Here is a 14,339-nt window from a genome sequence, read left to right as displayed (position 1 = left end):
ACTTTGCCAGGGGCACCCTTATTCTATACATTTTCTGTGTGCTTTTCCTGTAGGAGCATTTTTTTCATTGTTGTGTAGCACTATGCTACCTAGAGAGTGGAAAATAGAACAAAAATTCACAGAGATCTCCAGATGAGTTGTTTTGCACATTGTGTATATTAATTCATGGCTTAATTATTGCCACCCAACAGAGCCTATGTTCTTGCCTACTCCCTGAGTGCCTCAGATATGTTAACATGAGTTACAGTGAAAAGAACAGTCAAATGTATTGGCACTTGCAAAAGACAGTCACAATAAAATGCCAATTTGGGTGGATATTCATTAATGCAACCCTGATGCTGTGTGTACCCTGCTGAGTACAGCCTGAGTATATTCCCCAGGATATCAGCCTTGCCACTGGAGTGGCAAAGATGGCATCTAGCTGGGCAAGAATATATCCACATGGCTCCTACTTTCAGCATCCCCAAATGGGAGGGTTTATGCACCCCTCCCATTCCCAGGCTCTCAGGAAAGAGAAAAGACTCTAACATGCATGCCAGAAGTTGGATATTTCCTCTTGGATATTGGGCTTGACCTGTTACCTCCTTCTCTTCCAATCATTCCTGTTTTCTGAAAACACTCATAAGCCAGTTTCTCCATCTGGCCTATCAGTCTCAAAGCATCAGTTTCAGGCACTATCTTCACTTAGAATTGCCCACATCCAGAACAACAGAAGGTCCAGGAACTAAGAATTTAGTGAGAACTCTCACTTCTAGGTGAAGTGGCCAGCTTACTGTTGCAACCCTGGAGGATTCCTGAAGCACCCTAATTTCTGCAGGGATTGGAGGAAGGTGATGAAAAAATGAGTAGGACTTCACTATTATTTTACGAGCAAATACCACTGATGATTTTTTTTTTTTTTTTTTTTTTTTGAGGCTGAAATCTTAGAGTGTTAGAGTCTGTATGTGAAAGTTTGAGCTGTTGCCCCTACAGGAGACTGGAGAAAATTTAGAGCACAGCAGTTCCGGATGCCTCTTGCAGGCCAAACATCTCCTGTAAGATTGTTTTTCTACCATACAAAAAACTATCACATAGTTACATGCACATTCCCCCTTCCCTTTCACTTGATCTCTTTTAAATGCAACTCTCTCATGTCTTTTGAGAAATCAGAATTGCTCGTTGCAACACAAGAACTACAGGTGTAAGCATGAAAATGATCCTTTAAAATCTTATGAGAAACCAGTTAGCTTCCTTGACCAAATGGTTCTCTTGCACGTTCACAGGCTCACAGCCTGGATGAATAAGTGAAAAACATTATGTACCAATGACTGGAAACATTTTATCTGCAGAGCTCTTGCCTGACTTCTTTCATTTGAGTTACCTTCCCTATGGAGCACTAAGGCAAATGGACACTCATGAAACAATGCAGCCAGAACAAAATACATGCAAGCAGAATCAAGAGTGACTGCTGCAGAAATGCCACTACTTTCTGAGTGCCTCCTGTTTTTACCCCCCAAGAGGCACAGCTGCCTTTTCATTGTCTTTCTTTTCCCAGTAAATTTACGAGACCAGTTTGCTTGTTGTGATCCGCTCTTACCTGTGAGGTTTCTGGAAGTGGGTCCAGAGCTGTGTTTGTACTGACTAATTCAGCACAGCCTGACCCCAGCAGGGGTCTCTGAGCTCTGCACAGTATAGGTGAGCATTACTTTTGCCTTGCCTATCCAGAGGCACCCTGGAATCCTCCCCTTTCTCTGTCTGCCTTACTGTAGAACCACTGCTCTGCCATACTTCTTATTTTCAGGTGCTGATCCAAGCTGGATCCTTGTGTCCCCCATTTGGTTTTGTTCTGAATTGATAAGAAAAGGATTCAGAATCAGAGAAGCACATTGTATCTTAAACAGCACTTCCTGATGATTTCAGTGAAGGCTTCTGCGTAAAAACTGATGAGAATAAAAACTCCACAGGCATTACAAATGTAAATAATCAAGTCAATTGTATGAAAGATACTGAACATCTCCTGCAAGGCAAGGTATTTTATTGTCAAGTATAAATCAAAGAGATTAGCTAGTATGAAGTCATCTGGTCTCTCTGCAGTTCAGATTTGTATTTTACTCTACATTGTCAATTTTGCTTTAAAAGCTTTCTTGTTCAGTGTTTTATCCAGATATCTGCTAAAGACTCTGGAATATAGAGAAAGATAACAAGCTATGTGTAGTAAGCACATTTCTCTCTCTCTTAAGATTTTTCATAAAGGTGCACAAAGAATGAGAAAACAATTTCTATTTCTGCTCTTTGTTTTTATTATGTAGAATGTGTTTAGAGAATTGTTTACTCAGGGTAATTACTTGATTGGATTTTAGTGAGAATTGTTTGAGCCTGATGGCCAATTAAATCTATTTGTGTTTAGACTCTTGAGAGAAAGTCACAAGTCGTAAGTTAGTTAGATATAGTAGTTAGAGAAAGTAGATATGTAATTTTAATATCTTTTTTTTAAAATATAGTATATTAATGTATTATAGCATAGTTTTAATAAAGAAATCATTCAAATTTCTGAACTAGAGGTAGACATCATCATTTCTTCCCACTGGATTCACCTGCATTTACAATAGCTATGTTATCAGTGGTGCTGGTCCTCAGGTCCCCTTCTTCCCTGCACACGTGCAATGCACATTCAGAGCAATTGGGAATGACACATCTAAGGACACACTTCTGCAGCAACACAGTGTGGTGCCTGGACCCTGACTGCACACCAGGAGCCCACCAAAGTCACTCTATCTCTCTCCTCCTCATCTGGGCAGAGTAGAGAAAATACAACAAAAGGCAAGTGGATCCAGATAAGACAGGGAGAGATTACCACCAATTACCATCAGATGCAAAAGGAGAAAAATAATTAATCTAATTTATTACCAATCAAATCAGAGTAGGGTAAGGAGAAATAAATCTTAAAAACACCTTCCCTCAACTCCTCCCTTCCTTCTGGGCTTAACTTCACTCCCAAATTCTCCTCCTGCTTTCCCTCTAGCAGCATAGGGGAGTGGGGGTTGTGGTCAGTTCATGACATTTCCTCTGCCACTCCTTCCTTGTCAGGGGGAGGACCCCTCATACTCTTCCCCTGCTCCAACATGGGGACACTCCCATAGGAGACAGGCCTCCAAACTTCTCTAATGTAAGTCCTTTCCACAGGCACATTTCTTCACTCACTGCTCCAGCATGGGTCCCTTCCACGGGGTGCAGTCCTGAAAATATAGGCTGCTCCAGCATCCTGGAGATCCTGGCACTGGCTCCACTGGACAACAAGGAAGTGTCTGGCAGCTTCTGACAGAAGCCACCCATGTAGCCACCCTGCTACCAAAACCTTCTCAAGCAAACCAAATACCTACACTCTTTACAGGAGCACTTTTTCTTCCTTAGTTTCATTGTCAGAGGCAATAAATCCCTTATGTCACTTGCATTCCCTGAACATTAATAAAATACTTGTATACTCAGATATGAGCATTCAAATGAGATTTGAAGCTCCATCCTTTCTTTGCCCAGTTTTCTATTATGATTTTTGAGCAAAATAAACAGCTGTGTAGGGTCCAGTGCTGATGGAGGTAATGTGCTTGCTTTTGGGAATAGTGTTGTGGAAGCTGGCTTCTATGTCCCTCTCTTCTCTTGTGCTTCACATTTCTTTCTTCCTATTGTACTGGCACAACAACTTCTGGATCAGAAAACTGATCCAAAAGAAACAAAACCACCAGGAAGAAATTGGTTGGCTTCTGGACCGGGCTTCCAAGGCAGCTACACAACACAAAAGCAACATGGAGGCAGGAATGTAATTTGAGACAGACAGAGACAAGCCAGGGACTGTCATAGACTTCAAATGTACAGGCAGACTTAAAAAATGGAGCTTCCACTACTGAAAGTGAACACTTTCTTCCATATCTCTTCCTAGACTCAAATATGAAGCAACCTTCGTGGCATCTGCAGCCTTTTTGGGACCCTAGGTCAGTCCAGACTGCTGTGAGTGCTTACCATGCCCTCTGACTCAGCCATATTACAGCTCAGTGGGGGACAAGGGACCTTATTGATCTCTTGTCTCCATCCTTGCTCTGTACACAGTGTCAATGGACACAGAAGATGTGAAACAGAAAACAAACAAATAAATTAGAACTAAAATTTCCTCTTTGATTCACAGCAGTTTTGTACACCCCTTTTTTGCAATTTTCCAGAATGCAGAAACACTTCGCATTTCACTTCTCAACATATGGAAAGGAGGAGCAGTTTTATAACAGAAAAACTTCCCTGTCCATTCGGAGTCTGGCAGGAGTCTTGTAGGTGTATGTGATAATCCAGAGTACATTTTTAGTGCCAGCTATGTTTCACTTGATGACTCTTTCAAACCACCAGTGCTATGCTGGCATCAGTGTTAGTCCCAAAACAATCTAGGAACTTAGCTCATTGGAAGTTTTGGTCCATGACAATTATTTAGTGCAATATCCCCACAAGAGCCACCAGGACTTACGTCACACAGCAGGCACATGGGACCCAATTTGCTCAGTCTTTAACTAGGTCCCATCAGAATTCTCTCTCTGGGACAGTATTAGTACTTGCTAATGCAAGTGTTAATAACTTGCTGTATTAACTAGTATCTAGAGATTTTTTCCACCTTTTCCTCCCTCTTTACATTCCACCTATAAAACCTCACTATTCATAGCAAGGAGGAACAGTCAAGTGGTTACAAGACAACAGTGGATCAGATTCTTATCATGCACTTTCATCCACTTCCAAAGGCTGACTATTCTTCACAAAGACATTTTAGACATATACAGATCAAAATAATTACTTGAAAAGTGATATTAATAGATTTAATGAAGAGCAATGAAGAGCTATCAGAGAGATTTGAAAGGGTCCTAACAGTCATGATGAGCTGTACGTTGGCAGGGTTTTATGGAAAGAACAAAATGAGAGGCAGAAAGGAACTACTGATATTTTATAGACTGCCCACACTGTTGTACAGTGTGCCAAACTCTGTGGACTTTGCAGGTGATATGACACCTTGGGGGAAAGTTTGTGGTTTTTCACACTGAAAGTCCTGCTCATGTGTGCAGTAGAATTATTTATGGATCTTCCTCCAGCTACAGAGATAGTACTCGTGGGATTTCTGAGGCCCTGTGTGGCGGGATGAGACAGCCCACTGAATGGAATATAAAAGCTTGTCTAAATTGAAAAACAGGAAGCATTTACAAAGAGATGGCAAAGACAGTGCACATTATTTACTGCAGAAATTAGTAAGTGCTTGAGGGAGATAAATGACCATGGATGCTATAGAAGAATAAAATTTAATAACTACTTTTCACCTGCCAGTGTTACCATGCCTTTATAATATCTAGATGCTACTTTCCCAGAAAACTACCTTTTTTAAACATATCATTCAATCCCAGCTGAGCCTGAGCCAAAGAATATTGCAATGGTCTCCTCACATCTTAGATCCACCCTCTGAAGCTGGTGTAGCTCAGATCTCCTTCAAGTTCCGATCTTAGCCAAGTCGAGCTCACACTCCTATCATATGTAGGGCAGGACATTCCACCTTGCACTGAGATTTCAAAAAATGTTAGCATTTTGCATAACTCACTGCTAAAAATTAGGTGCCATGGATTGCTATGATGCATTATTGTAGAAAAAGATCCTTAGGTTGTCATCTGTTGTACACTCTGGAGAGGTGAAAAAGTCAGAGCAGTAAACTCAGCTGAGATGAACTCTTACGTATTTCACACTATTTCCCCCTGTACACTCTCTCCCCGTTTCTTTTCAAAGCTACAGGTTTTTATTTTTTCCATCAATACATTTTCAGCAACCTGTTACAGAAATTACAACATGCTATCCCAGGATCCTACACAATATCCCACCACAGACAGCAAACAATCACTAAGACTAAACACTGAACAGGCTTTGGGCTGTGGACATGCCCAAGAGCCTTGATGAAGGCTTGGATCTTGCTAAAAGGCAGCTGAGAGAAACTGCTGGTCCATTTTTAAGTGCTCAGTGCTACTAAACAGGAGATTTTTGGTTTAGCAAGGAACCCTAGGGCTTAGTCCCATCCAGATGTTCATAGTACACTACATTTCCGAGGGTCCCACAGATATCAGGAGCATGAGGAGCAAAAGGGAGGGAGAGAAGGCGAGATGTCTGCTGAGCATATGCACAGAAATAACAAGAAAAGCACTGGCTGAGTTTCAGAAATTAAAATCTGGCCCCACTGAAGTAAGCAGGAGCTTTGCCATCTTGGAGACAGAATTTTACCCAAAGTGAACAGTATTCTGGGAATACCCTCCCTCCAGACACACTGAGGGAGGTCTTCTGGCTCTGAATAATCACTGGAAACACAGGAAGGAAAATTAAACCCAAACCAAGACAACAATACCAGAATGATTAATCAACAGACAAAAAAAGAATGTAACAACAATGAAATGAAAAGCGTTGCAGAAGTGGGTGGAAAGAAGGTGGCAAGTCCTTTGCCTCCTGGACCACTGATCTTTGTGAGGAACAAGGGAGGATGCAAGGACTTGTGGTGCTGGGTGCAGTAGGCCACATCAAGGCTGCACTGGAGTCTTGGAGTCTGCACAGATTCAATAACAAGGAGGAAAAAACTTCTGAATCTGTAGTGCAGATTCAGCCCTGGAGTAGGTTCACATCAGTAATGCTATATAACGGGGCCAGGACCTGGCAACTGCAGCAGAGATTCCTAGGAGCAATCAGTGTCATCACTTACAAATTCCCAGGCAGGCTAGTTCACAGAAAGGGCACGCTCAGCAAGCTCTGTGGTTGTGTAACTGAGCATTCTGGATAGGAGAAATACAATAAACAGACACAATGCCTATAAAGTTCCATCTACTCTGACAGCTGTGACCCAGTTATTTAGCCTACAGTTGCCCTCAGATTTAGTTAGCATTTGGATTCATACCACAGCAATATATATATGGTCCTGGATGTTCCCTGTTCACTGCCTTAAGAATTCAGGTTGCCTACAATGCCAGGTTCTACCTTTCAGACTGCCTGAACCCTCCAAATTCACATGAAGCAACTAGAGAATCAAATTCCCATAACTACTGGAACTCAGCTCCCCTAACTCCCAACCAAAGACCTCTTCTTTGCTGCAGCTCTGCTGCAAAAAGGGACTAAGTGACTTTTCTGGGACCTACTGCAAAATGCCACACGCTGGATGTGGTGATGACAGCAGGGAAACTTGCACATCCATCACTGACAAATATTCAAGTACTGCATTGCCCTTTAGATGAGAAATCCAGATGAAGATTCATGTCTACACGTCAATGATGAATGAATGACAGCAGCTAACTAAGTATTAAACCAGATTTCCCTGAGTGACTGTGTGACAATCACAGCATAGGCAGGCATACATTCGCTTTTGGAAGGTCCCAAGGTGCTTTGAGCTTTCCTCAGGCCTTCCTTCCTCTCAAAGCCACTGGAAAGGTCTGCTTCCCCACCCACAATTCTGACAGTGTGAGGTTTACAGCCTTCAATCCACCAGTTTTCTCTCCCCGCGCTCTTCTCTTGCTCTCTCTCATAGAACCAGGAATAAAACTCTTTTCACAGTCCTTCCCTGGGCCTGGCCAGTCTCTTCAGGAGACAATGATCTCCTGATGCTCTGTAGTTTGCTGTCTGTGTGCCTGGTCTTGGTGCAAGTTACTCATCTGTGGGCTCTGCTGCCAGCCCTCAGGATTGTCCAGTCTTCAGGTCTATTGTCCAATATTATCAAAGGTAAGGGGGAAAATGGAGGGTAAGGTGGAAAACAAAGGGCACCAAGGCAAAATCAAGCATCTTTGTAGCCTTGCAGTATTCTGCTGGCTCTGAGAAAGCTTTTCACCCAATTAATTAACTTAGTTGGCAACTTGGAAAATGAATTAAAAATGTGTTTGGTTTGGTCCTTCTGCAAACTCTTGAAACAAATCTGGAGGGAAGAGAGTGCCTAGAGAGTTACCGAGCTCTTGTGCTCCCTGGCACCCTCAACACCATTGTTACGCCTGGTGAGAAACCAGAAGAGCTGCTTCTCAGCCTGACAAGATCCTGGGATGAAAAGCACAGGCTGCTCCTCATGCTGGGCTTGGGACCAGGCTACTGGCTTTTCCCAGCATGTGTCATGCAGCTGTGTGTATTAGGGGCACCCCACAGCCCTCCTTCCCAGCCTTAACAGTGTGGATCTTGCAGAGAACTGTGGGGCAAGGGCCATTGTCCAGGAGAGGATCTACTTGCTTCTGGAGTGCTGAAGGGCAGAGCAGAGACCAGCATTTCGCCCAGTCTTTATTACACTGGGGTGCCATCTTTCCTTTGTTTTTAAAATCAGACTTAAATGCATTTAAAAATAATTATTGGAAGGAACAAAATGCCATCTAGTTCTGAACAGCTCTTGCCAGCACTCAAGGAGACTTGAGAAAACTGAATGTCCCCAGCTGGCAGGCTGGCCATGGAAGATGGCTGGGATTATAACATTGCTGCCCACTCCTTGCTGGATCCAGAACTTAGATCATAAAAGGACCAAACCTGAAACCTGAAATCCACAAAACAGAATGTAAAAATCTGGGTCACCAGTATCTAAGGTCACAAGTCCAGTCTTTCTAGAAGTTATTTTCACTTCCACGACATGGCATGACAACATGAGAGAAAATAGGATTATCAAGTCTCTCCACAGAGTAAGAAGAGTAATGTAAAATCATTTCAGTGTCATCATGTCTCTCCTACCTTTTACACATAATATTTCTAATTACCTTCTTTTCCATGTTCAGGCCCATAGCAGTACCTAGAAACCACTGAAAATGTATATTTTTTCCAGAACCTACACAATCTCTATACACAAAACTGTATTTTATCACATTCTTCTACCTCTCTTCAAGTATATCTGATGATTTTCTATAATAGTCTTGTCAATATACCAATTGGTATCAACCAGACAGGTATTTTCTACTGATCTGCTATTTTGCCTAAAAATGAGAATTTTAGATTAGCACAGACCTCATTCAAAACAGCTGACAACATTCCTTTTAAACTGTCAGAAACAGATTTTTAACAGAGAATATAATTCTTAGGAACAGAGAGACATGCAGACATTTTGAGGATTACTTGTTCAAATGGTACCACTTAGACACCTTACACAAGTGAAAACTAAAGACACTGAAAACATGTAAAAGTCTCCTTTTTTTTTTTTTTTTGTACAAAACATCAGTGTTGCTTAACTGCGCTCAGGCTTTCAAGCACAGGAACTCTAACCATCAGTCCAGTACAGCAGAATACATGATAATTAAATTTACTTACCCTGTAGATTCCTTCTGGCCTTAAAATTGCTCCAATGAAAAGCCCTCAAAGGCTGCTCACTAGAGATGGGCTTGTGGTTGGAGTTTCTAGACATTTATTTCAGTGCAAATCCTGCCAGAAATTGGAACTTACTGCTTGTTGTGAAGTTACCCTCGCCAGCCTGGGGAAAGGAGTCCACATCTTGGATGACTTGCAGCACTCCCACGCTCCGGGCTGGGGGATCCAGGGCCACGGAGCTTTCGTTCACAGTAATGTCACTGGCTCCTGTGATCTGGTTGGTTGGTGGTCCTCCTATGGATGCTTCCAGGTCTGGAGGTATATCATCCATGCAATCTGCATTTGGCTAATGGGAAGAAAAAGGAGAAAATCGAGCTCCTACCTGATAAAAAGATTCTATTTACTTCTTACCTCTTCGTCAGATTTTTTTGGCTTTATTTCAGCATTGAAAATGACAACATATAATGAATAAACACACAGTGTTTGTCTTCATGTGCTTAAAACTTAATACAATCTGTTGGAAGAGAGACCCAAAGAATGCCATGGAAATACTGAGTGTTAAACTGTGTCACCTACAATTGCTAAACGTTCTTGTTTATACTTTTAAAAGGGTTTGGGAATGTGCACATTAAAAAAGTAATTCACTTATTGGTATGATCTGCTCAACATGGGCAGATTGCTGAATCAGATCACAAATGTAAACAGAGACAGGAGCTGAAGGGGAACAATTATATTTTTAAATAATTATTATTTTTTTCAAATATACATTTTACAGAGCCTGTATCTGAGCTTACAGGAATAAGAATTCAATAAGAACTGCCTGTGGGTACATCTATGTGTGTGGTGCAAAACTAGAAGCTAAAACTGTTTATAGGACAAGTCTCTAAACATCAAAAGATCATCTTTGCTAATACTGTATTTCCTACAAAACACAATTATGAGAAGAGAAACAAGCAGACAATAATGGGAAACTGAAGAGAATTTTTTGATTCATAGTTTTTCTTGCTATGTGAATCAAGACCAGTGACAGAGAGACATAGCAAGACTGAGTTGCAATATGCAGAGGCCTGGTTAAGTTAGGAAATGTTAATTTGTTTCCATTTATCTTTATTCTCCAGGATCCAGACAGCTAGTCTGGATCAGTCATTTAGGCTTCCTCAAACTTCAGGGGTTTGAGACATTTTTGCTATGGGATTCATCCCTTAGCCCTAGGTATGAATCGCTCCCTCTGCTCAGCGCTAAGCAGAGACAGGGCTTAAGCTGGCAGACTGGAAACCCAACCTTCAAATGGCCAATGTCAGAGGAGGTATACTCTGATTCTTTTTCCTATGCTTAGTTGTCTCACATGCCAAGGCATTTTGGAAAATCTCACTGTCTGCTTATCTCCACAGCAGGCATGAAGAAACTAAGCAAAATATGATACAGCAAAGGCTTAAAGAGAGATTTTACTTTAAGCACAAGAGAAATCTCCTTGAATTCAGGTACTGAAGGTTACCATATGTTTACTTTTGGTTTTTTTTTTTTCAGAATCAGGAACTTAGCATGTTTTCCCTTTTTCCACACATTCCCTGTTAGATTGTTGTCACTTATGTATTTTTTCACAAGTGTTCCTAAAGAAAAAGACAGGCAATTTAAGCAGTCTTGTACCCACAAACTGAAGTTTGGAATGAAAACTAGAACTGTTGTTGTCTGGCTCCAATCTAATCCACAAGCAACAGGAATGCCACAGATTTGGGATAAAAAAGGCACATTCAACTATACCAGGTGTTAATGAAACTCACTGAATCTGTACTTTTCCAAGTGAAGTACCAATCACTTATCTGTAGGACAGGGAGCCAAAATTATCCCTTAGATCGATCACTCTTTCCCTCTCTCTTAGCTATTATAAAAGAATGTTTTCAGAATTTCATTTTTATTTTAATTCACCTTTGATGGCAGTGTATATTAAAAACAAAAGGCCTATTTTCCTTTCTCCTACAGGCAAAATTATTTCAATTTTTTCAGGGGACCAGTTGTCTGTCCTTTGCTCTGATTCCAGTTATTCCTAGAATGGGGTTTTATCACAAACTTTTAAACCTTCTCAAGAGGGGGATTATAATTGAAAGTCAAACCAAACATTGAAGATGCAAAAAAAAAAAAAAAAATTGTGTAATATAATTAATCTCTTTACTCCTGAATCATTTTAATTGAAAAAAAAAAAGCCCCAAACTAAGTAGCATGCTATGAAACTATTTATATTAAATACTGATCAGAAAAAAAATCCCAAACTATTATGGCTTTGGCTGCCAGAGTGACCCAGATAGAGTTGTTAAGTTTAATTATATTGCTTTCACTTGTGCCCTGCATGTAAGTGTTTTGAGAGCACAATTCCACTAACGTCAAGGGAAAGCTTTGTATTGACTTCAGAGGGTTTGGCTAAGGCTCTTAGTTAATAGCTTCAAGTCATACAATCTGCTGCCAAAAATGCAGCTGACTGCATATCCAGCAGATGTCTGCAGGAAAGAGGGAGAAGCAGAGGGAAACTATTTTATGTGATATGATTGTCCCAACAGCAATGTAGCTCTCTGAAAGTGAAAGACACTTTCACTGGTAATCCTTTTCAAATATTGCAGGTGTAGTCTGAGCTGGATTTGCCAGCAAAGAGTGGAAAAGGTTAGGCCAACCATGTGCTGATAGTTAATAATCTTCTGGAGCTGCAGAGTGGAGAAAAGTGGAGGTGTTGGGGTGCTCAGCAACTGTGAAAATGAGTGCGGGAGTTTTGGTGCCTCGTGGCTGCCTGGGGAATCTGAGCTTAGGGTAGATAATAATTGAAGTCTCTATTACAAAGTAAATGCAGAGTTTAGTTGTGAATTGAATTGAAACATTTAGATATTTGGGGTTTAACCAATCCTTTCCTGGAAAATTCAAAGTCTTCCAGCTAAATGAGGCACAATATATCCACAGACATACAAGCCAGGTCTTTAATAACAACCATAGGACAAACATGCAGCTGGCAGGAAAAAATCCCCCACAGCCTGTCTATGGTAAGATTTCCTCATTCCTCCTATTGTAAAAACCTGCAAAAGGGCTTTGGCAAATTTGCACCCAAGTCTCCCATCAGAGGCTGATGCCTGCCTAAGGCTTTTTTCTTCTTTTGTGTGTGGAAATTTCAGCTAAGAGGGCTCAGCGAGACTCAAGAATGTGGTTAGGGAACAACATTTTGCTTTATTCACTCTACAGAAAAGTTTGCCACCTCTCACTGAGAAGCCCTAGAACTTTACAGGTTCTTTGAGGGCAACATCTTTTCCCACAGCGGCCTATGGACATCTGGCTAAGTGATGAGTCTCTAAAAACACTAGTTCATGTGTGCTGGTGGCTTTTTTAGCTCATGGGAGCACCAGAAAGAACACCTTAGGAATGGTGTCCACCCCGGGCTTCCTCAGCTGGTGCTAGGCAGTGAGAAGGGTGAGGACAATATGATTTCTGTGCAGGTGGAAAACAGGTCCTGGGAGCTGAGCAGGAGCTCAAAAGTACAGGTTGGGCAGGAGGGGTTATGCAGAGGAGAAGGAGGAGAGAGCATAAGGTAGGAAAGGAGCAAACAGGAGTTGAGGTGTATTTCAGAAAGAGAAGGTAGAAAAAAGAGAGGAAGAGCAGCAACTCAAGCTACCAGATGCTCTTATACCTCCACTTCCTTTGCTGTAAACCAGACGAAATGTGACAAAAGGCTACCATCTACTCCAATTTCTCATGGACAGGAGCTCCTACTCTAAGTCACTCTGAGAGATAATACTCTCCCTTCATGAACATATCCAATGATCCATGTATGCCAGCATGCTTCGCCCAAGAGATGAAGAGGGCTGTTTTGAGCTTTTTGTCTTAGAACAACCTACAGGAAATTTTTACAGAAATCCATACAATAAAATCCCCTAAAAAAAAAAAAAACAAACAAAAAAACAAACAACTTTGCTAGTGGGACATTAACATCCAAGTGCTTTATTTATTTTTACTGTTAAGACAGACCAACACAAAAGCTGATTTGGAAATCTTAATTTGAACCAGTAGTTCATGTAGGTTACAGCAGCATCTTTAATTACATGCTCAGTACAATTATTTCCAAAGAAGCTCCAAGCAGAAAGCTCTCAGTGAGGAGAGCAGAATAGATCCCTGTTCTGCTGTACTGTACAGCAGAGGAAAGGGAGCTATGAGAAGGGAAACAGTGGTTGAGGAAATGTAATGGTGTTTCAATTATTCCTGGCAATTAGGTACTTCTACACCTGCCACTACAGAGCTGTTCATAGGCAGTAAAATCCAGCCATGTAAACCAAAACTTCTACACGTGGCCTCTGGTCATGTTTTTTGTTCCACTAGCTGTGCCCACTCAAACAGCCTGTGGACATGCTTAGCCTTCAGCAGCAACCAGCGAAGCCAGTGAGAGCCATGTCCTGGATGTAAATTCTAACAGCACTAAACTTTCTGGAAAGCCTTTAACTTCTCACTGCAGGCCTCCAGAAAGCATGGCTCTGGTTTGCCTATATCCCCTGATAATGAAGCTGGACAAAGAGCACATTAATGAAGTGCTTGGACAAAAATGTGAACGGGCCAGTGTGAGAGCAGAAATGGTATGGTGCTGTCAGATGCACAGGGAAGCCATGGAACAATACACTGGGGAGGGAGAAGAGGTGCCAGAACCCTGTGTAACTGCTCATGGCAGGCCTGTGAGCTCAGACAGAACCTGGGGAAATATTTCTGTATTGAAGCCTAGGTGCAGAGATGCTGAATGGCAGAGCTAGCCTTCATTTGGATTTTTCATCTTAAGCACTGATTTAACAGTTGCATCGCCTCTAAATATATTAAAGACAATATACATGTTTAGCAGAAAAAGTAGCCAAACTGTTTTGATGCATTACCCTAGCTACAATGCCCTCCTTCTTTTTCCCCTTTGCATGTTTTCAGTTTGGATTATATTAGGTTTATTAACATACCTGCCTGCAACCTGCTTGTCTCTGTGAAACTGATTTCTCTGAGAATGGCTATCCCAGCTCCCCAGTATGTTCACATGAGCTATTTTACTTTATATG

At 41.5% G+C, this 14,339-nt stretch overlaps 1 protein-coding gene across 1 annotated transcript in view; it reads right to left on the bottom strand.

Annotated features, from left to right (window-relative positions):
• The window catches only part of RNF150 (ring finger protein 150), a 112,754-nt gene that overhangs the window by 16,311 nt on the left and 82,104 nt on the right, over window positions 1-14,339 (bottom strand). Inside the window, exon 6 of the mRNA XM_068188037.1 lies at window positions 9,418-9,628. Coding sequence (XP_068044138.1) covers window positions 9,418-9,628 — 211 coding nt within the window. The remainder of the gene's footprint in view (window positions 1-9,417; window positions 9,629-14,339) is intronic.

Source organism: Anomalospiza imberbis, chromosome 4, assembly GCF_031753505.1.
Source record: "Anomalospiza imberbis isolate Cuckoo-Finch-1a 21T00152 chromosome 4, ASM3175350v1, whole genome shotgun sequence".
NCBI classification, from domain to species: domain Eukaryota; kingdom Metazoa; phylum Chordata; class Aves; order Passeriformes; family Viduidae; genus Anomalospiza; species Anomalospiza imberbis.
This window is presented reverse-complemented; position numbering and strand designations above follow the sequence as displayed.